The 25,780-nt window shown below is 40.2% G+C and overlaps 1 protein-coding gene across 3 annotated transcripts in view; it reads left to right on the top strand.

Annotated features, from left to right (window-relative positions):
* The first annotated feature begins 6,338 nt into the window (after window positions 1–6,338).
* The window catches only part of LOC100707713 (metal transporter CNNM4), a 54,734-nt gene continuing 35,292 nt past the window's right edge, over window positions 6,339–25,780 (top strand). Inside the window, exon 1 of one of the 3 annotated variants that reach the window (XM_025897023.1) lies at window positions 6,339–7,814. In XM_025897023.1, the coding sequence (XP_025752808.1) occupies window positions 6,413–7,814 (1,402 nt within the window). In that variant the 5' untranslated portion in view covers window positions 6,339–6,412. The remainder of the gene's footprint in view (window positions 7,815–25,780) is intronic. The other 2 variants (XM_019365845.2, XM_003444496.5) reach the window with 2 other exon arrangements.

The following is a 25,780-nucleotide window of genomic DNA, read 5'->3' as shown; positions in this document are numbered from 1 at the left end:
TAGTAACGTTGTGTGAAAATTTAGTCAATAGTTGTGGCCCAATTGTGACCTCTAGTTGGCGAGCCTGAAACAAAACTTTTAGAAAGGAAACAGGATACTGGGTTCCTAAAAACCCACTTCTAGAAGCAAAGGAAATTTAATGGTTTTCTATATGAGCCTATAGGCAGCAAAACGGTGTTACACCCCCGAATAAGGGCTAAGGGACCAGGAAAAGAAAAGGCCAAAACACAGTAAAGTGTAAAACAATAAAGTTTTATTGAAAATGACTCAACTCAAAGAAATACACCGCTATACAAGAGAACCACAACCTAAAATATCCTGCTAAAAAAAACACACACACACACACAAGGAAATGATTCTCCAAGTAAAAGTGAAACAGTCCTGCTGCAAGAAGCGACTATTCACTATGCCTGTGTAGTGATCCAGGTCATGGTAGACTATAGTCACTAGTTTCAGACATATCCTGTAAGCCAGCACTACAAGCTGACCCACTCACTGACTGAGCAGCTCTTCACCAGCTTTTATTCTGCTGGGTGGCTGATGGCTGAATAAAGCCAGCTGTGCACTGGCTCCTCAGGAGGAGACTCGGGTGGCAGCTGTGCTCAGGAAGAGATCGGGTACACCCTCCCAACACACAGGCCTGCCTGCTGGGCTGTAAGAAACAAAACTCAAATGAAATTCACCTTTCAAAGAAAAAACAAATATATATCCATAAATATTATTTTATATCAGTCAAAAGAAAGAAAGAAAGAAAGAAAGAACACGTCTCTTTAATGCTGTTTTATAAGAATCACACTCACTGGCTGCATGTACATAGTAGCTTGTTTAAGTGGTCGCAACTGATTCTTTTCTTTAAGGATGAGCGCTCTCATTTTAATCTTTATTGAGATATACTTTGTAAAAATAAATGCTAATAATAATCTCCCCAAACCTCAGCTGACACCTTTCAAATGCTAAAGGGCTTTGAATAACTTTAACTGCCTGCAAGCAAGAAGGAAGTGGTGGGAGGACCAGCCTCCTAAATCTGCACACCTATGACGCTCATTTCCAGACCTGTTTTTGTTCTTGATGTGTGGAGTATCTTTGCCTGATTCAAAGTTCAAAATAATCCTTATTTATCACCTGGCTGCTTTCCGTTTAAGCCAACACTCCTCTGACTTGCTGCAACTTGCAAACACAAGGTTTGAACAGCAGGTGGGTGGAGCTTCACGGCCTGAGATGAAGATTCAAATATCTCCTTCGGTTTATTTACTATGATACAAAGTGAAGAGTAGGAAAACGTGAAACTGAACTTTTAGAGCAGTCACATTGTTTAAAAACAGCTTTATTTTATCATATTTGATAAAAGCACCCACATATCTGGCAGACAATAAGGAACAACATGTCACATGCATTTTAAATGTTTGCCTTTTTAAGGAAAGGCAATTTTTTTCATAGTTTGCTAAACTTATCTGACGTGTAGCTCTGTTAAAATACAGCTTTTATTCCGGATTTGCCAGCTTTAACAGTTATTTTACTTTTATTCTACTACAGCAGCTGTGGTGAAGAATGTTTCATTGTGGTGCTGTACAAAGTAAAAGCTGACCACGTTTTCTATTTGAAAACTCGTATTTGTTAAACTGGTGCCAAACAAATGTAGTGTAAAAATGGCAAACGTCTTTCACTTTCTTTAGCTGCTGCACAAATCTGTTTAGTACATTATTGAAATCTTCAGGATCTCTTGACAGTTTCTCAAAGTCTCTTCTTTCGTACACTTTCATTTCCTGAAATTGGCATTTACGGCCTTTGTTTCCTTTTGTTTTTACACCACTGACATGTTCCTTTCTTTTTCATCTCAGTTTTTTTGGTTGAAAGTTTCTGCAGCATTTCTCACTGCTCCCTGTCTGAGGTTTCAGTTTCCTGAATACCAAAGGAGGAAACCACTACTGCTTTCAGCCTAAAGTCTAACGCAACTCCAGAAAACTCAGAGAAAGGTTGCAATGTTCAGCAGCTGCAACTAAATGATCATCAGTAATTCATTATTATAAAGGTGAAACGTGCCACGGTGATGACTACATAGAGTATATGTACCAGTAGGAAAGGTTGAGGACAACATTTTATAAAAATGTATAAAACAAAGAAATTAAATGTTGCCATATATTGTAATCTAACAACGTATTAACACTGTTGTGTTCGTGTGTGCTTCTGTGAACTGAGATCTCTACTGTAACACCCTTCTCACATTTTGGCTTTTTATGGAATTTAGGCTTTCAAGTCACTTCTTGTCATAGACCGCCTTGCACAATGCTGTTTTCAAAAGAAGATGTGGCCACAAGGTGTCGCTAAAAACATATTTTAAAAAAGCACTTTCATGTTCAAAGTTTCATATGTTTTATTCTTCATTTGTTTTCAGTAATCATCCTTTTCAGATGGCTCGCTTTTACTTTACACGCATAAATTATTATTAAAAAGATAAATATGCATTTATGCTCAGGAAGCTGATCAAATATGATTAAAGAAATTAATATCTTCATGCAGTCTGTGCATCTGGATTGTTTCTGGAAGCCCAGTGTTTAGATTAATACTACTCTTTGAGTTAAACTTAGATAATCACCAATAGTCTTTCAGAAAACCTATCTGTATTTAGGATTTTAGGATTTCAGCTGGGGGGGCGAAATTTCTCTTAGATGCCTTGTTGAATATTAGCGGCTCATTGAGTGGCTGTTATCAGCAGATATAATCCCCAGCAGTCGGTGACTTCAGCAGGGAAATTCTTAACCACTTTGGTCATGGTCTTCCTCTAATTCTTCTTTGTCTTCTTACTCTTTTCCAGGAGAGAACACGTCATTCAAATAAATCATTTGGACACATTTGAGTGGTTAAATGTCTCTTTAGGTACTTTTTTTACTAGCAGCTTGCCACAAAAGACAAAATGTGTTCCCATTTCTTTAGTTGAATCTGAACAAAATGCCAAAGATAGTTTGACAGGAATACATTAGTATTTTTACACCAAAAAGGTGATTCCCAAATAGCTATTCACAGAACATCGTGTGTCCTTGAAAAATATTTGATGAAACAAGTGAGAGGCATATTGAAGAAGTGGCAGTGCTAAAAGTAGCTGATGAATAGTATCTGAAAGTCAGGTCCTTGAGAAATAGGGAGAAAATCCAACAAGGACAAGTTACAGAACCTGAGAGATGCATCAGGCCTTCAGTTGATCCATGTACGGTTCACTGTAGCATCATCAGAAGCGGTCTCAGTGGAAGTGTGGCTGTGAAGAAGCTATTTCTAAGGAAGGGAAATGGGGAAAAAAGACTGGGTACACCAAATTATACAAGAACTCAACTGAAAATCAGTGGCAACTCATATCGTGGAGTGACAAATTGAAACCTTTACTAGATCTTCTAAAAATTTAAGAGTTATGAATGCAGAGAAGTACACTGAAAAAGGAGACTGGCTATCTCTTGGATTTACGTAACCATCTTGCAAGTTGCCTTGGGTTTTAAAGTTAAGTGTTAATTTACATCAAAAGTTTAAGTTGCTGCCAAAGTAAAACATTTGTGCAACCAATGTCCACTAGTGAATTAAGTAAATCCAACATGTTCTTTTTTCAGTGTATGGTCAGAATTTTAATACTATCAATACTATCAGGAAAGCACCTGATGCACCTCACAATGGCTACATTTTTCAGCTTGACACAATGAAAGAATAAATAATAAAGGTTTGTGTTGTTCAGTTCCTTGAATTATAGAAACAGAAACATCTGCGAGCTTCTTCACAGCCTTGTGAGGAGGTAAGTTAAATAAAAATTTGAAGGAAGTTCAAATTAATCAAATGAATAATGTGGCTCTTCATGTACTTCCAGGTAAAAATATAAGTTACCAAGACTAGAGATTTGTGGTACCATTACACATCGTACAGTGGAGACGATTATAAAGGGATTGGTGACAAAACACTTTATTTCTTCATCGCGTCCTCTAAAGTCTGGAGAACTTTTGTTTTTTATGTTTGGAGTATGATCCAATATAAAACAGAAATAAGAAAAAAGTGCACACAAATTAAACAAAAAACAAATAAAAGAAAAATAATTTAGAATATACTAAACACCTATAAATTATATGTGCAAACATAACCATACAATGAAATTGGTTTGTTTTTTCTTTTTTTTGTTTCTCAAATATATTAAATGGAACAAAGCCAAAGAGGTGTCTTTACAGTATTTCCATGGATGAATGAGCAATATGTGATTCTCTGCTGAAGACAAGTTTAGCTTACAGTGAGATGCAGAAAATCATGCATATCTTTGCTAAAACAAGACTTGTTTTAGCAAAGATATGCATTTATTTCCTCATGTTTATTTCCTCATGTTAAGGTTAACATGAGGAAATAAAATGGTGTGATAGTGTACAGGCACCAGTATACAATCCTCTGAAAACAAAGTAATGCAAACATCATCTGATTAAAGGTTGAAAAAAAGGCTACAAGTTACTGTCAGATGGCAACAGTTTTAAAAGATGTTCAAGAATTAGAAGACCTGGACCACCGCTTCTGTGAATGCAGAAGCTAAAGGTGGGAAAAGAAAGAGTGCAAAGAGCCTGAAAACAGGTTCAGATAAACTGTCAGATGGGCCAGAAACATTTTCCAGCCTGATCTCAGCGGAGAGAACAAAAAAAGTTTTTCTGTCACTAATTACAAGTAAATGCCGAGAATTTAATGCTTTCACTGCAGTTTTCACACTTTACAAATGAACTGAATTAGATCCTGTATGGGTGTAGTTGCATGCCTGAAGGCCTTTCTTATGTATATACACAATTTTGAGCCTCATTTTTACTTAGAATCATTAGATTAGAATCATTCTCATTTCCTTCACCATTTTCACACCAGCACGTTAGGCTGCATTGACCACGGTTTGACCACTAGATGTTGCTCTGCCCTCAATAATTACATTTACTTACAATGTCAACAAAAAAGTAATTCAAGATTAAAGTAATACATTTACACACGTGATTCTATTTAGCAGCATCTTTTCATTAAAAAAAACGTGTAAAAACTAAATTTTAAAACGTTTAATTTCTTTTTCTCAAAATGCTAAGACGCATGTGTGTTTCAGAGATTAATCCTTTCATTGTCTTTGGTGTTGGCATTATCATTCTCTTATCCACCGGTGAGAGTGCCTAGTTTGGCATTCTATTCACTTGTGACCCAAGGTTTTTCTTTTTGCCTCAAATATTCAGTTTGCAAAGCACACAGAGGAGTATTAATAGCATTACTAGAGACAGTAGATAACATAAACATGCACTGTATTTCAAATCAGTGACACTACTTACTCTTTCTAATCTCATTAAACGGATATCATTAACTGTCACATTGTGCATACTGTGATTACAAAGGTTTTGTAGACTAAATTATTGACTTTAAACACATTTCTCTGTCTTCGACTTATTTTGATACTCTATTGCTGCTCCTAATCTGTGGAACAATCTGCCCCAGCACATTAGAGAGGCCCCTTCACTGTCCACTTTTAAAACACGTCTTAAAACCCATTTTTACTCCTTGGCATATGACACAGTCTGACCCTGATTTTATTGATTTTATTGTTTTGATCTAATTTGCTGATTTTATTGTTTTAAATGTAATTCTCATCATCATTATATATACTATTTTATTATTGTCTTTGCTATTTGTGCTAATTTTATTTATTTTAATGTCATTTTAATAATCATTTTTATATATATATTTTATTTATTTTATATTATTATTTTTCTTATTTTTTTTAACATGTTTAATGTATCATTTTGGCATGTCAAGTGTACAGCACTTTGTGTTCAGCTGGGGGCTGATCTGAAAGTGCTATATAAATAAATTGCTTGCTTGCTTGCTTGATACTGCTTCAGAATTTGTATTTTAATTCGACGTGTCATACGGGTAAACACAATTAAGACAGTTGTCTGTGAAGGTTAATACTTTTATGACTCAGTTTGGGTTTTTCTGTGCCATATAGTAGCTAAATATACAACTTAACTGATATTTTCTTCAATAAAAATTAAGTTAAAGACCACGTTAATTACTTTGTAACACTGTTTATCTTTTTTCACAATAAATAAGTTAAATATATATATATATATATATATATATATATATAAAAAATCGTGGTGGGAAAATGTCATAAAATGTGATTATTTGATGTCTTGTATTTAAAATTTGTTTATCGTTACATCCATTCATGCGTTAATTTTCGTCTGCTCCCACACGGTCGACCTTTAAAAGAAAATCCGTCAGTCGACCTTAAAAAAATGAAACTGTTGGGGCTCGGCCCAAGTTTTAGTGACGTATACGCTGCCGATTGGGTGATATTTGTATGTAAATTTGGAGGCAGGCTTGTGGAAACGAGTAGGTGACGTCAGTTCGCCTGTTGGCAGAGAGCGAAACAAACATGGCGATGGATTCAAGTGGCTGGGGGTTTACGTTAACTTTATTCGTGTTTTCATGCGTTTTTGCGACGAGGCTGGTTGAAGCTTCGGTTTCAGACTCGAGGGAAACCACGCGGATACTCGGCATGAGGCTAGAGAAGAGCGACAAGCCAGCCGAGACCACGGAAGGGGGAGATATTCAGGTGACCGAGGGGAGCGACATCTCCTTAAGGGTCTACGGGCTCCACTTGTTCCCCAACAGCTCGGGTATCATCAGGTTCGGTAAACTGTTCGTCAGTGATAAAGAAGATGCTGATTTCCCAGATAAATGGTTAAACAGGACTTGTCCCAAAGATCAGAATGATATTGATGTTAGGGGACCCATGAAGGTAAACGACGAAAACACCTCAGGGACAGTCTCCCTCAGCATCAAGCAGCTCCGTAAGACTGAGGTGGTGAAAGTGTTCGGCTTGTGCGTCCTGGACGCCCGGGATCAGAAGTGGTACCTGATGGACGAAGAAGACGGCAGGCTGCGCGTGGTGGAGGCGAAGAAGTCCCTGCTGCCCATCTGGCTGCAGATTATCCTCATCTGCTTCCTGCTGGTGCTGTCCGGCATGTTCAGCGGGCTCAACCTGGGACTGATGGCGCTGGATCCGATGGAACTGCGCATCGTGCAGAACTGCGGCACAGAGAAGGAGAAGAAGTACGCGCGGAAGATCGAGCCCATTCGTAGGAAGGGCAACTACCTGTTGTGCTCACTGCTGCTCGGTAATGTCCTGGTCAACACTACGCTCACCATCCTCCTGGACGACCTCACCAAGTCCGGGGTCGGAGCAGTCGTCGCCTCCACTGTCGGCATCGTAATATTTGGCGAGATTGTCCCCCAGGCTCTGTGCTCCCGACACGGATTAGCAGTCGGGGCGAACACCATCGTCCTCACCAAGCTGTTCATGCTGTTGACTTTCCCTCTGTCCTGGCCCATTAGCAAACTCCTCGACTGCGTGCTGGGCCAGGAGATCGGCACAGTGTACAACAGAGAGAAGCTAGTGGAGATGTTGAAAGTCACCGAGCCCTACAATGACCTGGTGAAAGAGGAGCTCAACATGATCCAAGGAGCGCTGGAGCTCCGGACTAAAACAGTGGAGGATGTCATGACGCCAATCAACAATTGCTTCATGATCCACAGCGACGCCGTGTTGGACTTCAACACCATGTCCGAGATCATGGAGAGCGGCTACACCAGGATACCCGTGTACGAAGACGAGCGCTCCAACATCGTGGACATCCTCTTCGTCAAGGATCTGGCCTTTGTGGACCCAGACGACTGCACCACCTTGAAGACCATCACCAAATTCTACAACCATCCGGTCCATTTCGTCTTCCACGACACCAAGCTGGACGCCATGCTGGAGGAGTTCAAAAAAGGTTTGTGGAAATCTTGGTGCTGGTGATATGGTGTGATAACGCAGGAGTGAAACCTGTGATTTGGTTCAGCAGTGTGCGGTGCGAGCAAATGTTTCTGGTACAGCTTCATCCACTTCTTAGGTGAATGGAGGAGACGATGAAGCATGAAGTAATCAGAGCTCCAGCAATGTTTTCGCTTATAAGACCCCTGAAAGCCACATGCTGAAAAATGCAGTAGTCAAGCTGGTGTTTTGGCATCTTCAAGTCAAAGTCAGGGGAATCTGTACCCACAGAGTCAGGGGTTAAGTTTGCTCTCAAAAATATGACTGGTAATTTTTTCAACTCTTTTCAGTAGAAGTGTGACACTGGTTCCTCCTTCTTTAGTGCATTTGGCCAGGTCCACTATGATTATTTAAACCTTTCCCTTTATTGAATCGCTTAATTTAAGAGTAAATGAAAGTTTAATTCCTGAGATGTATCCTACCTGCACCACAACTCCTGCATGTGGTCAAGCGTTTTGTCTAGAGATGGTCTCTCAGTGGTAGATGCCCTTTTTCTTTAAAAACTGTTTGCTATATCTGTCTAACAGAAGGTTGTTGTGAGGTTCCATAAGTAGGTTTATTTCTCAAAGTAGTTGTAGTTCTCTTGATCTAGATAACTTGATAGACAGAAAGTTCTCTGGTGAGAGCTAGGCAAGTTTGTGCTTTGAGATACCATAACACTTCCCAGTTTTACTTCTCTCTTTTGCCTCACACACACACACACACACACACACACACACACACACACACACACACACACACACACACACAGGCTCACGTGCTCGCACTCGCTCTCAGGACGATTTACAAACACTGACGCTATCTCCCGCTGCAGTATATTTTTCCTTCCTCAGGCTTCTCATCTGAAGGTCAAAGACACAGACACACACACACACACACTGGCTTACTGTGTCTAAGTCTTGCAGTATCATTAATATCCTGTCATTGGACTTTGTCGGCATGTTGTCTCTTTCACTGTAGTAATTCATTTAGCTCTAATCAAGTGTTGGAAATTGAGTTTTGAGTTGTTGAGTTGCTGTAGTGGTGCATAGTGCTGTGTGATATTTGGCCAAGATGTATCTGCAGCTCATCGAAGTGAGCTCGGCTGGCAAGGTGGGAGGCTTTGGCAATAAACTGCAGTGCATACAAACACACACACACACGCTGTAAATCTAGGTGCTTACAGTGTTGAAATCTTGACAGAGAGATTTTCTGTAAGTAAATTTGACAATATGAGAAGTTTGTGTGTTTAAAGTCTTCAGTTTGAAGGTTACAGTGGAGAAAATGTTCGGGGCCTCTCGTTGCTGTTATGAGTCATAGTTGATTCCAGTACCAGTACTTATTATTTTTGCTCTTATTTATTTTTCCCTCTATTGTGACTGGAAAAATAAAGATGCATTAAAATAGATTTCAAAGACTTTCATCTCTTCTCTTTATCACACCGTCTTGCGATTAAAAATTTGAGCCAGAGCAGAACTGATGCAGCACAACAGATAAACATCTGTTTATGACATCTGTAAAAGTCGTGTTATATGCTGACAAGCTGATGACATTTAACATGGGCGATATATTTGTGCATCTTTTTCTCTCGCCCCCGCTGGTTTCGGCAGATGGCCACCTTCCTGTTAGTTTCTTTTTTTCTCCCTGCTCTTGCTAAGTGCTTGCTCATGTGAGGTGGACCTTCTGTGATCTTCAAGTAATCCTAAAAAGTGCCCTGAAATAACTGTTGCAGATTTTTGGGGGGCCTTAACTAAACCTGTGCAGAAGTGAATGCTGGAACAAAAGAAACACAGCAGTCTGACCTAAAGGTTAATCATCTTTTTAACACAATTAGAAACACTTATAAATTAACTGGAGTATTGTTTTTTTTAACGACATTAAAATGTCAAGTCAAATAAGTATTGCTCTTCCAAGCAGATGTCATAATCAGTGTAATTTAATTAAGGTCGTAATTTGAAAGAATCTCAGCAGAAAGTTAAATCAAGTACTTTCAAATTTTACACCTTTTATGTAGATTAGCCTGCTGTGAGTAAGACTCAGTGCTAGTCACTGCATTTCTCCTTGATGACATCCTAGTCATGCGATGTGGAGGGGCCAGGATTTGTATGTAGGTTGTTGGGAAAGAGGCTTTTTTCACACATAAACTTCAGCCAGTGTGGAGAAAATCAGGGTTAGACATTCTCTGAAGCTGCTTTTTCCCACATGTAACACAAAACTTTCAGGTGCATTCTCACTACTGTTTGGTTTATGCTAGAATGTCTCCTAGAAAGAGCATCTAGGTGGAAGGGCACTTGATGCCCATCATCCTCTGTGTTCTTATATCAGAAGCTGGCCGTATACTGTCTGCTCTGACTAAGCTGAACATTCGGTTCTCACATCTGCTTTTCTGGGAAATGCAGAGAAACTTTCAGGGCTGCGGTCCACCTTGATGTGGTGAGCGATTTGTTCCAAAAAACCTAGCGAAATTTGTCTGTAGTCACGAAGAACCATATCATTCCTGTATCTGTACTTTGGGTCGGTTGGAGTGTGGGTTCACAGTGGGATTCACAGAAACAGCTGAAATGCATACCTAGCTGCTCTGTTATGGTTTCAGCTAATTCAAGACAGGCAGCACAAGTAATGTTATTTACAGGAGATGATGCTAATCTGTGGTCTGATAGCTGCTGTTATGTGAGTTGATGTTATCTATTTCCGCTAACACACATTGAATTGCGAATTTCTGTTTGCTTTGATATGACTATTGGTATGAAAGCTGGACAGACATAGAAAACCTCAAAAATGTTCTTTAAAAATGTTTTTAACATTAAGAGATGATTTAATATTTGCTGTGTCGACATTCTTGCAAGTGCTGCAAAAACACTGCACAGTCTGAACATACCTCAGAGTATTACCTTTACCGTGTCAGCCTTCACGCTGTGAATGAGGAGCCTATGTTCAGGCTGTGGTGGATGGCTTTAACGTGGTTATAGTATGTGCAGGCTTAATTTCCTGTACACCCCCTGCTTCTCCTGTGACCCGGATCCCTGCCTGCAACTCAAGTTCCTCTCACTGCAGCTCGGCATCAGTTACCACAGCGATGGCATCCTGCAGCTTCGATGTGCTCACACAGATTTTTCACAGGGTTTTGCTCCACATAATCAAAACCACTGGATTTGCATTTTGATTTTAGAGTTGTGAGTTTGACTATTAATTCATAGTAAAGACTGTTTTGAATAGATACCAGTGACTGTGACACACTCACACAACCCAGGAAATGAGTGTGTGTGTGTGTGTGTGTGTGTGTGTTATTCCCACCAACCTTTTCTGTCAACATGACGTGACATTTCAGATGGACTATGAAGTGACCTTATTAGATGAGATCAAATTTTAATGACATGCTGGAAATGGCAACAGCAGACATAAAAGAAAACATTAACTTTTATTTATACATCCATGATATTCATCCACATCCATACATTTTCTTCCGCTTATCCACGTTGCGATGGCAGCAGGCTAAGCAGACATTTGTTTCCCGAGCAGCATTTTCCAGTTTCTCGTGGGAGATTTCTGAGGTACTTGCTGGTCGGATGAGATTAATAATCTCTCTAGTGAGCTCTAGATCTACCTCGAGGTCTCCTGCCAGCTGAGTGTGCCTGGTAAACCTCCACAGCGGAAGGTGCCCATAAGACCTGATTAGATGCTCCGGCCACCTCAGCAGGCTGCCTTTGACACATCGGAAAGGTGGCTCTCCTCTGAGCTCCTTCTGGATATCTGGAGATCCTGGGATCTCAGGAGACAAGGATTGCACTCACTTATTTTGCATAGCCCAGCCACCCTATAGAGGAAACTAGTTGTTTCTGTGATAATTCAGAATTAACTACTACAGACAAAAGTCCGAACCCTGACTGGTAAATTAAAACCTCTCATATAAGTTTATGCAATATGGTTAAAGGCCATACTTCTGTTACTCGTTCTTCTATAATTTAATGAAAAGGTGATGGTAAAAATGGCCTTGCTTGTGGCTCTTGTGTAATTAGCTTAATGCACACTGGACATCAGGCAAAATTTAGAAAGCACACAAACACAAGTGAACCATGAATTTCCCGGAGGCCCACGTGCACTCTGTCAACACACTCTCACATGTTGTAATGGCACTGGTCGTGTATTTTATTAGCTTGCATTTTGCCCTGAGGAGTTTTCTTTTGAAAATGCCATTAGGATTAAGTGACAAATACTTTAGAAAATCTTTATTAGTAATACTAATCTTGTCACAATGAAGGATCACCACAAGCAATATCCGCATGCAGAAAGTCGTCATTTTAAGAATGAAAATGAGTTTATTAGTAAAATCATTATATTTTGATACTTGAACTAAGCAAAATGATCTTTATAACCATACAGTGAAGTATAAATCGAGAAAAGTTAACCTCCTACAAAAGGACAGACCTGTTTTTCCAGATGTTGTCCAGGGTTCTTGTGTGAAAATGCCTCTGGTCTCAGGTGTGTACAATAGTTCAGATCCAGATAAAGGTTTGAGTTTGAAGATGGGTGTGGCTGGACACATGAATGCAGAGTAAAGGGCACTTGTATGTCCCCATCCTATGTTCTCTTTACTGTATTTGTAATTCTTTGATGTATGTAGGTTGTTTGGTGTATAAACCTATAGTACTTTTAATAATGGGTATGATCTGAGAAGTTGAGTCTGGTGCTTTTGTTGGTGGTTGTCAAGGCCGTCCACATTGTCTGCAGTTTATCGGTGTTCGGGCACTTATCTGCCCCTCCCACCCACCCTGTTATTGTGTGCTCTGGTTTAATGACCGTTTGTCTGTTAGGCTGTGGGTATATTTCCAAAACAGATTAAAATGAGATTTTATGGGCCATGTAGTGGTTAGAGTTTGGTGTAAATGAAGGATTTCTAAAAGAATTCATAAGATTAGCTTGAAATTCAAACCCTGTGAAGTGAGTACTTTTAGAACAACTGACAGCTTTCTCCACCTCATTTGGACATAACGAGAAAATCGAAACTTCAGAAATTTGCGATGGTGGGTTTGCACTGTTTATTTACTTTTTTTTTTTTAAACTCGTGAATTACTCGGGTAACTAAAATAAATAACTGGCAAATTAAGAAATAATTAAGTATGAATACTATTGGCAAATAAGGATGTAGTTAAAAGCCACAGATGTTTGTGTGAGTTTCTAACATCCACTGTATAAAAACATTAGATTTAATATGAAAGGCACTGATAATGTCCCACATGTGCACATAGTTTCAACCACCTGACCGCACGAGCACCTCCTGGGATCACTGTGTTTGGGTGAAAGCCATGAAAAAGAAAAGTGCTGCCGATAAAAAGAACAGGGCCAAGGACTCGCATTACACTACATTACATTCTCACATGCATACAGTAAACAACATGAATGTCAGGTTCACTTTTCTAGCAGGCGGTTTGTTTGCTTTGCAGACAGCTCAGCGTCAAATTAAGAACTGCACGCTGAGTCCACGCTGACCCTCGTGGTCCCTCACAGAGGGGTGAGGAGGATATTTGTTTTCTTTTTTGTTTAATCTAAACTTAACTGTTGGCTTTGACGTGCCCTGACACATCCGCCTCTTAACTTCTGTGCTTGTGAAGCAAGCACAGATACACTAGTGCTGGTGCTTGTGATACTCCCTGCACATTTGCACACATGGATATACAGTTATGATCAAAGGTTTACAAACACACATCATGGGGTGTTCAACAAATCCTTCTTAAGATGGCAAAGAGAAATTATTAGTTGTAATCAATCATGATCACTAATGAAAAGGGAATAGGTCTTGGCCTTGTAAAGTTAAAAGACCTTGTAGAACCTTCAGCACCATTTAAAAAGGATTTAAGTGAGTGCATGTATGTAATTGAGCCTGTATGTATGCTTTTGATGCTGTGTGGATTAGAGAAAATCAGAAATGGCTGTGAACGTGAGCCCGGGAACCTGCAATATTTACAGCTCCTATTTGAGCCTCTAAGGAACACTGCGTTTTATGACGTTGAGTAAAAGATTACCCAATCTCAACATGATAGGGCTGTTCTGACAGCCCTATGTCTCCACTCCTGTTTTTATGGTGGGTGTGTCTCTCGTCTCCCGCTTTCTCGCTCTGTGCCCCCCCCCCCCCCCCCATCACTGCCTCCAGTTCTTTTCAGTTTCCCAGTTTTTGCCTCTGCCCATCTGTCCTTGTTTTTTTGTTTTGACTTTCTAGAGAGGAAGACTTTCTGTAACCCCTGGTAGAGATTGGGTTTACTGGAATACAAATAATGTTATGGTTCAAGAATAATGTGCAGTTTTGTAGAAAGCGGTTGCCAGGTTGTGCAATGACTGTTAGTTACAACTAAAAGCTGGAAGTGTACAGATAACTGAACCTTGTACAGACATTCAACACCCCCCCCCCCCCCCCCTCCCAATAGGTTTTTAATTAAAAGCTGTTTATGAATCACTTTGAAGTTGGACGTACTTACTGCCTTTGCATTCATTTTGCTTTATGTGTTGTAAAAAAGTTATTGTCTTCTCCCACTCTTTTCATAACATAACAAAACATAAACTTTAATCTTACATTATATTTTTCTTTTATTGCCAAATGTCAGATCTATAAATTTGTGAATGGTTCACTTTAAGACACCTACACATTTTACAGTCGCAGCCAAAAGTTTTGAGAACGAGTTTGCTGCTTCAGTGTTTTTAGATCTTTGTGTCGGTTGTTTCTGTGATGTATCGAAGTATAATTACAAGCACTTCATAAGTTTTAAAGGCTTTTATTGACAATTACATCACGTTTATGCCAGTCAATATTTGCAATGTTGGTCCTTCGTTTTTCAAGACCTCTGCATGCTGTCAGTCAACTTCTGGACCAAATCCTGACTGATGGCAACCCATTCTTTCATAATCAATGGTTGGAGTTTGCCAGAATTAGTGGGTTTTTGTTTGTCCACCTGCCACTTGAGGATTGACCACAAGTTCTCAATTGGATTAAGGTCTGTGGAGTTTCCTTGCCATGGATCTGAAATATCAATGTTTTGTTCCCCAAGCCACTTGGTTATCACTTTGCCTTATGGCACGGTGCTCCATCATGCTGGAAAAGGCATTGTTCTTCGCCAAACTGTTCTTGGATGGTTTGAAGAAGTTGCTGTCGGAGGATGTTTTGGTAGCATTCTGTATTCATGGCTGTGTTCTTTGGTAAAATTGTGAGTGAGCCCACTCCATTTGATGAGAAGCAGCCCTACAAATGGGATGCTTTAGTATTTGCATGAGACAGGACTGATGGTAGCACTCACCTTTTCTTCTCCGGACAGTCCTTTTTGCAGATGCCCCAAACAATTGGAAAGGGGCTTCATCAGAGAAAATGACTTTACCCCATTCCTCAGCAGTCCACTCGCTGTACTTTTTGCAGAGTATTAGTCTTTCCCTGATGTGTTGTTGTTGTTGTTTTTTTGTTTTGTTTTTTATAGAAGTGGCTTCTTTGCTGCCCTTCTTGACACGAGGCCATCTTCCAAAAGTCTTCGCCTCACTGTGCGCGCAGATGCACTCCCACATGCCTCCTGCCATTTCTGAGCAAGCTCTGAACTGGTTGCACTCCAATCCTGCAGCTGAATTATCGCTAAGAGACGGTCCTGTTACTTGCTGGACTTTCTTGAGCGTCCTGAAGCCTTCTTCACAACAATTGAACCTCTTTCCTTGAAGTTCTTGATGATCCGATAAATGGTTGATTTAATTGCAATCTTTGTAGGAACAACATCCTTGCCCGTGAAGCCCTTGTTATGCAACACAATGAGGGCTGCACGTGTTTCCTTCCAGGTAACCATGGTTAAAAGGAAGAACAATGATTTCAAGCATCACCTTCCTTTTAATGCATCCAATCTCCTATTCTAACGCCGTCAGCATGAGATAATGATCTCCAGCCTTCTGCACGTCAACATTCTCACCTGAGTTAACAAGAAGATTATTGAAATGATCCCAGCAGGTCCTTTTATGGTAGCGGTGAAATGCAGTGGAAATGGGAAGACAATTTCCATGGCACAGAGGGACTTTGCAATTCATCTGATCGCTCTTCATAACATTCTGGAGTAAATGCAAATTGACATCATAAAAACTGAAGCAGCAAACTTTGTGAAAAACAGTATTTGTGTCATTCTCAAAACTTTTGGCCATGACTGTACGCTCTGTAGATGGACCTGTTGTACGTTTCCACAGCGGTGGATGCTCACATTAAACATGGTCAAGGTTTCAAATGATCAGGTCAGCGTTTGTGTCAGCAATCCTAATGAGCCAAAAGCTCAGGCTTCAGACTACTCTAATCACTGTTTTAGATTTCAAGCTAGTTTTTTCCCATACTCCTGTCTCTGTATGATGTCACAGAGAAGAGGATATGCCAGAACTGTCATCTCAGACAAAACCACAATCTTCCTGTTCAAATCGTCTCTTTGAATCATGCAAGTGATCAGAAAAAAGCCAGCCTAAAGGAAGGGGTGGCCTTAAGCAGAGATGAGTTGCAGCACTGTTTGCCTCTTTGCACCTGATTTCCCCTAGCAACGGGCTGCAACCTCCAGTAACAACTCGCAAACCTCTAAGGGAATACATGTTTTTCCCTAGAAACCAGCGTTTCATTTACTGGTCTCTAGGCCTTTTTAATGGTTCTCTGACAGGGCTCGTTTTAGGTAGTGAGCAAACAGACCAGTTGCCCCAAATCCGTTGAAAATTATAAAAAATAAAGTCCCCTTAAATAAAGAATTATTTTGAACTGCAAAACTATGCAAAGCAGCTGAAATAGTTATTATTTCCCCTATAAATCTGTAAGGGTCCTGGTATTATTCAGTGGCTGCATACACTATTCTGTCTTTTGTAAGAAAAAGAGCACCTTTTCTTCTTCTGCTAGCCAAAGCTTGCCATAGTATTTTTTTTTTTTCTTTTTTTTTTTTTTTGTGTAAGTGTGCATGCTTGGCGCTTGTCCATGTACACACACACAGACCTGATTGCAGTTTGCAAATGGGTATGTGCAAGGTGGTGGTTTCTCGCGGTTGCCCTCTAAATGGGTTCCTTTGGTAAGATAAATATGGTTATTTATCCAGGATTTTGTGTCTTTTTAACATGGCAGTAATGGAGGATTACTGGTGTCGAGGCCAAACAAGTTCACACTGTAATGCTGAGGTTTACAAAACCGTCTTTAGCTTCTGAAGTCTGTATATTTGGCCATGTTAGAGTTTTTGGACAAAATATTTACCTACCAACTAACCACCCAGCTGCCGCTCAACTGCAGTCTCCACTCCTGTCATTTTTTTTTAACTGGTAGTTGTGCCTGTATTCATCTGTCAACAAATATTTGGCTTTCTATTTTTAAGAGACAGACCCTCAGGTGTTCTGCTGAGTCACAGAGCGTAAATGCACATGCACACAGGCACACACAGCGACGCACTGAATGTGACTCGCTCACACGCTTGTTAGCTGACTTTACAGTCTACAGTGACTGAATATCATTTATGGGGGATTAAACCCACATGAATGATGGGTCTACAGCCATTTTTATGGCTCTCTGCATAAAAGGTTGCTTAATCTAAAAGTAGGGCTGCCACGATTAGTCGACTAGTCACGATTACGTCGACGACTAATTTAATAGTCGACGCGTCGTTTGAAGCTTTGTAAGATCCCAAAAGACGCAGGAATAAGTAGTAGGATTTAAGAGTGTAATGACGGACTGAAACAGAAGATGGCAGCACTGCATGTACAAGGATGCCAGCTGCCGTTAAACCCCGAGGAAGAAGAAACTTTGTCCCAGAATTCGTAGCGCGGCCCAGCGCAGTTTAGCGGCAGCTAGTTAGTTTTAATATTACTCTTATTATTCTTTCTGGGTCACAAAATAAACGTTTAACATATTTTCAGGTGAGAATGTAGCTGTGTAAACCTCAAATATCTGCTCAGTCTATCAAGACACCACATATTTTCAAAAGCGCTCCGACGTTTTCGGAGACGTCTGTTACCCACCAGCTCGATAGCGAGCCGGGGTTCAAGGCTCATTAGAGCCGGTGGGAACACCGGACTCCCGGCAAATTGTTTTCAAACTCACCGCCGTCTTTCGCTACTCAGGTTAAACATGTAATATAAGTCACTTAGATAACTTAAATATGTTATTGTTTGGCTTTTTTTTAGTATTTTATTTGTTCCTGGGTAAATTGGTTTGGCTGAGAAATAAAGTTATAGTTTTTGCACAGCTGAATAAATGTCAAGCAGACAACTGATTATCAGAAGTGTGAGATGCTCCAGAATATACTCCGGTGTCCTGTTATATTTTAGATAGCAAGGAGCAGACGGCTGAGTTTATTAAACTTCACTGAAACAATCTGCAAATTTCATTAAAAGTGTAATAAACTATCATCTTGTCTTTATTTTTAGTTAGCACATACCTTAAACACTTGATGATGGAATGATAGTTATATAAGAGCAGACGCATGCTGGTGCAATAAGCTGTACATTTTACGTCCAATGGATGCATGATCTGATTAGTCGACCAATCGCAAAAATAATCGGTGACTAGTCGACTATCAAAATAATCGTTTGTGGCAGCCCTATCTAAAAGACAGTCAGCCATCCAGACATGAAAATATTTTATCTCTTAAATGGGTTCAGTGGCAGATGAATTCAAAACCTGTCCTTACATTACCTTTTCTATTTTTAGGCTATGATGCTAACATATTTCTCTCATAGAGCAGTGTTCCCATTATGAACGAGACCAAGTTCTTACACATCTATAAGGTCAAAATGTCATGTTTCTGAGCACTTTTGAACAAATTCTTGTCTGTGCTAGCTTAAAATTGACATGGAGAGTTCATTCTTGTACTTGGTAGCAGCAGTCATAACAAACTTACTACAACACGATAAGCGTTATCAATGTATCGCATTAAAATTGTCACTATTTGCGGCGGGAGACAGAAGTGGGAGGCAATTCAGGGCGGACTTGAACTGTAGAAACTTTTGTTTTGTCTAATCAGCACTTATGCAATCAACAGAGTTTCTCTGTTCTTATCAGCCGTCCCCTTCATTCTCTCTTCCTGTCTTGTCCCTGTGGCTGTGGCTTGAGGTGCTGACAGTGCAACTCCAAGTTGGTGTATATGTTTTGTGCACGTGCGCGTGTAAGTGTGTCACATCAACACTTCCTGGCTTAGTGCCAAAATGATATCAGTCAGCACGAAGAAAGAGCAACTCAGCAGAATTGTATTATGTCTCAAACATAGCCACACATAGTTGCTTTGTCTGTCAGTTCGAATTACCCGTAAGTGATATAGCATGTAAAATAAACACAACATTGTCATTCCTGACATGTTTTGGATGAGAAGAGTGAAGGTTTTAGTTTTGGATCACACCGGCTTGTTTGCATTTGGAAGTTTTTTGGCATGTTATAAGTTTATGTACAGTTTGCCACAAAGGGGCTTTAGATGTGCTTGACTGGATTCATGTGCACAGTCTAGTCCAGGAGTGGGCAACTCCAGGCCTCGAGGACCGGTGTCCTGCAGGTTTTAGATGTGTCCTTGATCCAACACAGCTTACTTAAATGGCTAAATTAGCTCCTCAACATGTCTTGAAGTTCTACAGAGGCCTGGTAATGAACTAATCGTTTGATTCAGGTGTGTTGACCCAGGGTGAGATCTAAAACCTGCAGGACACCGACCCTTGAGGCCTGGATTTGCCAACCCCTGGTCTAATCCGACTCAAGCTGGTTGCTGAGAAGATGCTGTCCAAATCTCTAATCATTTTTGGACAAACATTCTCACCCATTACATCACTCTGTGAACACCAAAAGAAGCTGTTTCAGTCACAGACACCTACTTTGTGTCCGCTGTCATTACGCCCACATATCACATCCCCGAAGGGGCTTTCAGACTGGATGCTAAAATGTCACCTTTGCACTCTGAAAATTATTATTTTCAAAGGCTTGTGCCAAGCAAGGTGTAAACATGTTGTTTCATGAGGTTCGGGAGCTCATATGGATCAGAATTCGCATAAGTTGAGCTTAGACAACTTATGAATGAATCCTCCGTAGTCAACAGGAACATCCAGGGCATCCAGCTGACAGCAGGCAGGGTGGACAAAATATATACATACATGTGCGAGGTGGATTCTCATATTAAGCACAGCCAAATATTCAATTGATGAGGTCAACATATGTTCATATAATCCCTATTCTGCTCTAATTTTTGGTTTCAGACAGATGTTGACAGATGTATGATGTTGGAAAAAGGGGTCAATGCATAACACACCTTCAGCTCTGCCAATCGGAACAAAGTTGGCTGAAAGGGAGGGTGGGAGGAGGGAGAATGATTTCATTCAGACAATGAATGAAGTGAGGGGTAGCATCAAGTTCATGTTTGAGATATATTTTGAACTGTGAGCCATGCAAAAGCTACTCAACTAGAGTCTATGAATAAAAGCTTGAAGTGAGCTTAATAGATTTCGTTCAAGGCAGGATGGTGGAGAGTGGACAGGGAAACTGGGAAAGAGAGGTGGGGAAAGACATGGAGTAAGTGGACCAGCTCTATAAAGCTATTAAAACTTAAGATAAGATTAAGATAATGAGCAGGAGAATTATGGTGCGGTGAGCCCAGTAATGAGAGGCAGTACATGCTGTATTGTGTCTGAAAGCAGTTAACATGTCATTCTATTTTTTTGGCATTGGATGACCCATAAATAATTTGTCTCAACACTTGGTCATATTTTTAAATAATCTTCTACACTACAGTACTTAAAAGCTATTTGTGTTTATTATGAGATTAAATTGTTTTACTGTGCGAAACACTCTTAATATTTGCTGCATTTCATTGTAATTTTGCTGCTTAAAGTAGAAATGCTCAGGAGGCTGAATAAAGTAGATTCTGTCTCTCTGTCGAGGGTTTTGTTTATAAAAGAATCCGCTATGCTCAGCAGCCGTTTCAGCCATTACTTTATAGCCCTGCTGTTCCCTAAGATCACAGTAGCTCTATCTGCATGGGGTTCCAGTTTTAACTGGAAAAACGAGTTTGAAGAGCTTGACCTGTCCCACACAACAAGTGAGTGTGCGCCATTCTCATGCAAGTGTGTGCATGTGTGAATGTGCGTACATGCTGCCGTCCGGTTTTGTTTCAGCCTCTCACAGTGGATATGTTTTGAAGTTGTTGGCTGTGGTCCTGCTGATATGTGGTGGGGTGTGTTTTGTATGTGGGTAGAAAAAGTGTGGCATTCCTTTCTCATTGCTCTCTCCCTCATCTTTTTGTCACCAATATTTCATGTCAACAAGCAGGCCCGGTTCACAGGCTGGTGACATAGAAGCCTGAGGGCAGAAAAACGAACTGCATGGTCATCTGACCTGCTGAGACTGTTTGTGTGTGTGAACGCCATTGATACATTCAGTTTAATTAGTGATCTATCAAACTGATAAGAGCAAACTAATTTTCAGATGTCGTATGAAAATAAAGGAGCTACATTAAACACAATGTTTGTGCATGAAAGGTTTTATTATTCCTTTGGTACTAAATGCTGTGGAAGTGCTCCACATAAATGGGAGAAGCTGCAGTTAATAGTTGAGCAGAGCTCAGTTCTTATGATAAAGGTCAGATTGTTTCTCAGTTCCTGTTTTAGCAAACTCTCCTCCTGTGCTTTCGCATGCTTTGCTTACTTTATCTGCAGTTCTAGAGAATGTCTGTGATTAATGTTTTTTTCCCAGGCTCAAAAAGAATTTACACCATCTGGCTGTGGTGGGTTTTTTGGAGGGTACAGATTTATCAAAACAGTCTCCTGCTTTGTAGCCTGCAATCATCCTATTCAAATGACTGAGTACATATTATGTTTTTATTGTTGTTTCTCTTTTCTTAATCATGAGGTTCATCGGTTTAGTGCTGCAAGTAAATTGCATTTTCAAAGTCACTGGACAAGCTGAAAATAAAAGCTGCAGACACACTTGTTCTTTGTGAGAAAGAATTCACTGTCTTGTATGTTGGATTATTTTCTTTGAACAGATAAAAATGGCAAGCCAAGAAACCTACATGAAGTCCAGTAATAGGCTAGTTGGGGGGTGACATTTACTCACCAGCACTTAACTTTAACCACACAAACCAGGTCTCCACAACACAGCACTGGCTAGACATTTACTTAACTGCATTTTATAAGCTAACCATTGTGATTTCTCAGGGTAGGGTAGATCACTAAATTAGCAAAGTTAAAGACAAAACGTCCAGAATAACCAACCTGGACTGGTAGCTGATATATTTGTACAGTTGTCCAATAAATATTGCATAGATTTGAACGGTACTGACACTTTTTATCCATATTGTATAAGAAATTACCTTGTTACCTGTAATAGCTAAATCGTGCTAAATCGGTTTAGCGTCACTTGTTAATCACTGAATTCAGAGTTTGTTCTTTGCCACCCCATTTTCACATGTCCAAGACTATGAGAAACTCAGTTAACCTCAGTTGTTCCCATGGTCGTTGTATTATTTATTCAATTCAATTTTAATTTAATTTGTATAGTGCCAAATCACAACAACAATTGCTTCAAGGCAGTTCATATTGTAAGGTCCAAAATAACCCTAAAATAATACAGGGAAGACTATGAATCAGATTAAGAGCGTCGCTTGGCAACAGTTGGAAGGAAAAACTCCCTTTTAACAGGAAGAAACTTCTGGCTGTATTTTCACTTTTACTAAATAAAATAATTTAAGTCATATTTTTTTGGGGGGGGGGTCAAAGTCTAAAATTTTTAAGTTGTCAAAGTCAAGGAGTTCCTAAGGCGTCAACTATCACTTCAGCTTAACAGTGTCTCTGTGTAAAACAATGACAGAGGGATGGATTTTTATTAAAAACACTCTGCTGCCATGTCTGATTCACCATTTGATAAGTGAGATCTGAGTGTTTTTGTGGGAGCCTGAGGTGAGGATGCTGCTCTGTTATCCTCCCCTTTTGTTTTTTTTTTGTTTTGTTTTTTTGTGACAGATCTCAAAAGAAGATCAGCTGGGCAGACAGATGGTACGGATAGTAGCTATGTGTGTTTATTTTTTTAACTGTAGCCTCAGCTCACACAGCTCAGACAATGAATGCATTAAGCAGCCAGTATTTGGATGAACCTCCTTGTGTGCAAAGTTTTTTGTGTCTGTTAATATCTGTACTCTGAGGAGTCAGTAGACTCTCCAGTGACTCTCCAGTAACTGGGGCTAAGTGTATCTCCTGGGGTCCTACTTCCTCTGAAATATTGACTTGCCAATACAGAGTGAGGTCACACACACACACACACACACACACACACACACACACACACACACACACACACACACACACACACACACACACACACACACACACACACACACGGAGTGTCTTTTTCCATTACACAGTGCTTCTGTTTTCATTGCTGCAGTGATCTTCTGTGGAAAGAGCAATAATCAGCTAAAGAATGTATACTTCTCAAATACCCAAACCACTCTGTTACCAACATTTTTTCCACTCATATTTCTGGATAGTTTCACAGAGAACAGTTATAGATAATGTGGTGATCTCTGCAGCTCTGAGTGAGCACAGAAGCCCCGCCCATCACCTCTGCAAATCTTCTGTTTTCAAGGGGCATCCAGTCAGAAGAGAGTTGATGTAAAAGGGAGGGGGAGGTGTGGAGTACCAAGGTCTACTGTAAGATGGATAAGGATTATACTGAACTGTGAATCATGCAGATCTACTCAAGCAGAGTCCAGTAATGGATACAGGGCTAAAAATAAAGCGATTAGCTTATCTTTTCTATTGAGGTTTCTTAAAACTATAAAACACTACTGAGTTTGTTATTGTAATTACAGGGTGGCTAAAATGTTAGTTACTAAAGAAAAGATATAACTGAAGTGCTGAAGTAGGTAGCATAGCTACTTTTGAAGTTAGTTAAGCTGCTCTCATATTACCTCAACCTCAAAGTTTTACGGCTTCTTTTTCTGTCAGTCCTAACACCTCTTTTGGTTTCTTTCATTTTCCCATACAGTTGAGAAAAGCTAATCAGGAAGAATTTGCGTGGGAAACCCGTGAAAGGGAACATATAAAATATTGCTAGCTAAATGATGACTCAAGATGAGATCATGCCAAGATGAGAACTGCTTGCAATTTCTGTGAGCTGATATTGAACAATGTCTTCCTTCTTTCACCCCAACCGGTCGCAGCAGATGGCACCGCCCCTCCCTGAGCCTGGTTCTGCCGGAGGTTTCTTCCTGTTAAAAGGGAGTTTTTCCTTCCCACTGTCGCCAAAGTGCTTGCTCATAGGGGGTCATATGATTGTTGGGTTTTTCTCTGTATCTATTATCGTAGAATCTACTGTACAATATAAAGCGCCTTGAGGCAACTGTTGTTGTGATTTAGCGCTATATAAATAAAACTGAATTGAATTGAATGTTGAGCTTCCTCGTGAGCATCCAAACTAAGTAGACAGACATCATCCACCCACCCCTACTTGCCATGTCTTCATATCAATGAGTTTTACTGTAAAGCCGGCCTAGTGGGACAAATTCTTCAAAGCTCCTTTATTTTTAATTGTGAGGTAAAACCAGGCAAGGTCGAAGCTGAGACTGTGAAGTGTGTGTCAGTGTGCCAGCAGCATCCATTTTGCAGGACAAACAGCAAGGACATGCTCCCGGAGAGGAAAATCCCAGTGCCTTTGGTCTACATTTAATCGCTGGTCATTTGTAAATTCCATTCATCACACGCTTCCCGACAAAGACCACTGATGGACCTGTGTGGTTTCTCGCGTTCAGAGCCTCTTCTAGTGTTTCATCCTTTATCACAGCTTAAAAACTTGGAGTTATGTGAAAAATGTGAATAAACGTTGTATTTATAGTGAAACAGATGGTTATTAAAACGTTATTTAATTGACCGTGAAGATAGCTCGCCTTTTAGTTAGGAATCAAATTGTCAGAGTTGTTGGCCTGCAGCTCAGATCTAATCTCTTAATGGCTTGTGTGTGTATGACTGTGTGAGAGATGGAGTACTGCAAACTAGCAATTTGGATGTAAAGCTCTATGTTATAATTGCAAGAAAAATAAGGATTTGAGTCCAACTTGGACATAACACATCTCTATCCAGTTGTTATTGAACACATTGGATTTGAAGTTGTAGTGTGGGTTGGAAAACTAAGTTAAGTCTTTAATTTAGTAACTTAGCATAACAGCAAGGAGAAATGTAAGACAATTCACTCCAACAAAATTGTTTCATCAGTATTTATGGGATGTCTTAGTGCAACGACCTGAAGGGGGCACTCATCACAGCTTGGTAAAGTCAGGGTTCTAGCTGTTCGAAAACATTTATTGTATCCATTCATTTATTGCAGGGGTTGGGAACTCCAGGCCTCGAGGGCCGGTGTCCTGCAGGTTTTAGATCTCACCTTGGGTCAACACACCTGAATCAAATGATTAGTTCATTACCAGGCCTCTGGAGAACTTCAAGACATGTTGAGGAGGTAATTTAGCCATTTAAATCAGCTGTGTTGTATCAAGGACACATCTAAAACCTGCAGGACACCGGCCCACCCCTGTTTTAGGTTTGTTTATGTGCTTTTTGTCTTGTAGCATTAGCTTCTCCCCCAACTGACCAATCAATGGGAAGAGTAAACTTTGTCAGCGATCAGAGCTTGTATGCCTTTATTTGAATAAAGGCTCGAGTTTTGTCAGTCATTGAGACTTTTCCTGCCAATTTTGGTTCTTCTGGGTAGAGTCAAGGAATTTACCCACTTGGGGACCATTGCTACTATTCTCTGATGCTTCTCTGTCAGGGTGGTGAATAATTCAGAGCATTCCCAAGGCTTCTTTGGCACTGCTGCCAACCAGTGACCATCTGCACTGTGACGGGTTCTTTATTTTAAGAGTTGAGCAGGGGACACATGTCTCATTGTGTACGTGTGTTCTTATGTTGTACAGTAACATTCATGACTAAAGTCCGGACCTAACTTTAACTGCA

Source organism: Oreochromis niloticus, linkage group LG12, assembly GCF_001858045.2.
Source record: "Oreochromis niloticus isolate F11D_XX linkage group LG12, O_niloticus_UMD_NMBU, whole genome shotgun sequence".
NCBI classification, from domain to species: Eukaryota; Metazoa; Chordata; class Actinopteri; order Cichliformes; family Cichlidae; genus Oreochromis; species Oreochromis niloticus.
This window is presented reverse-complemented; position numbering and strand designations above follow the sequence as displayed.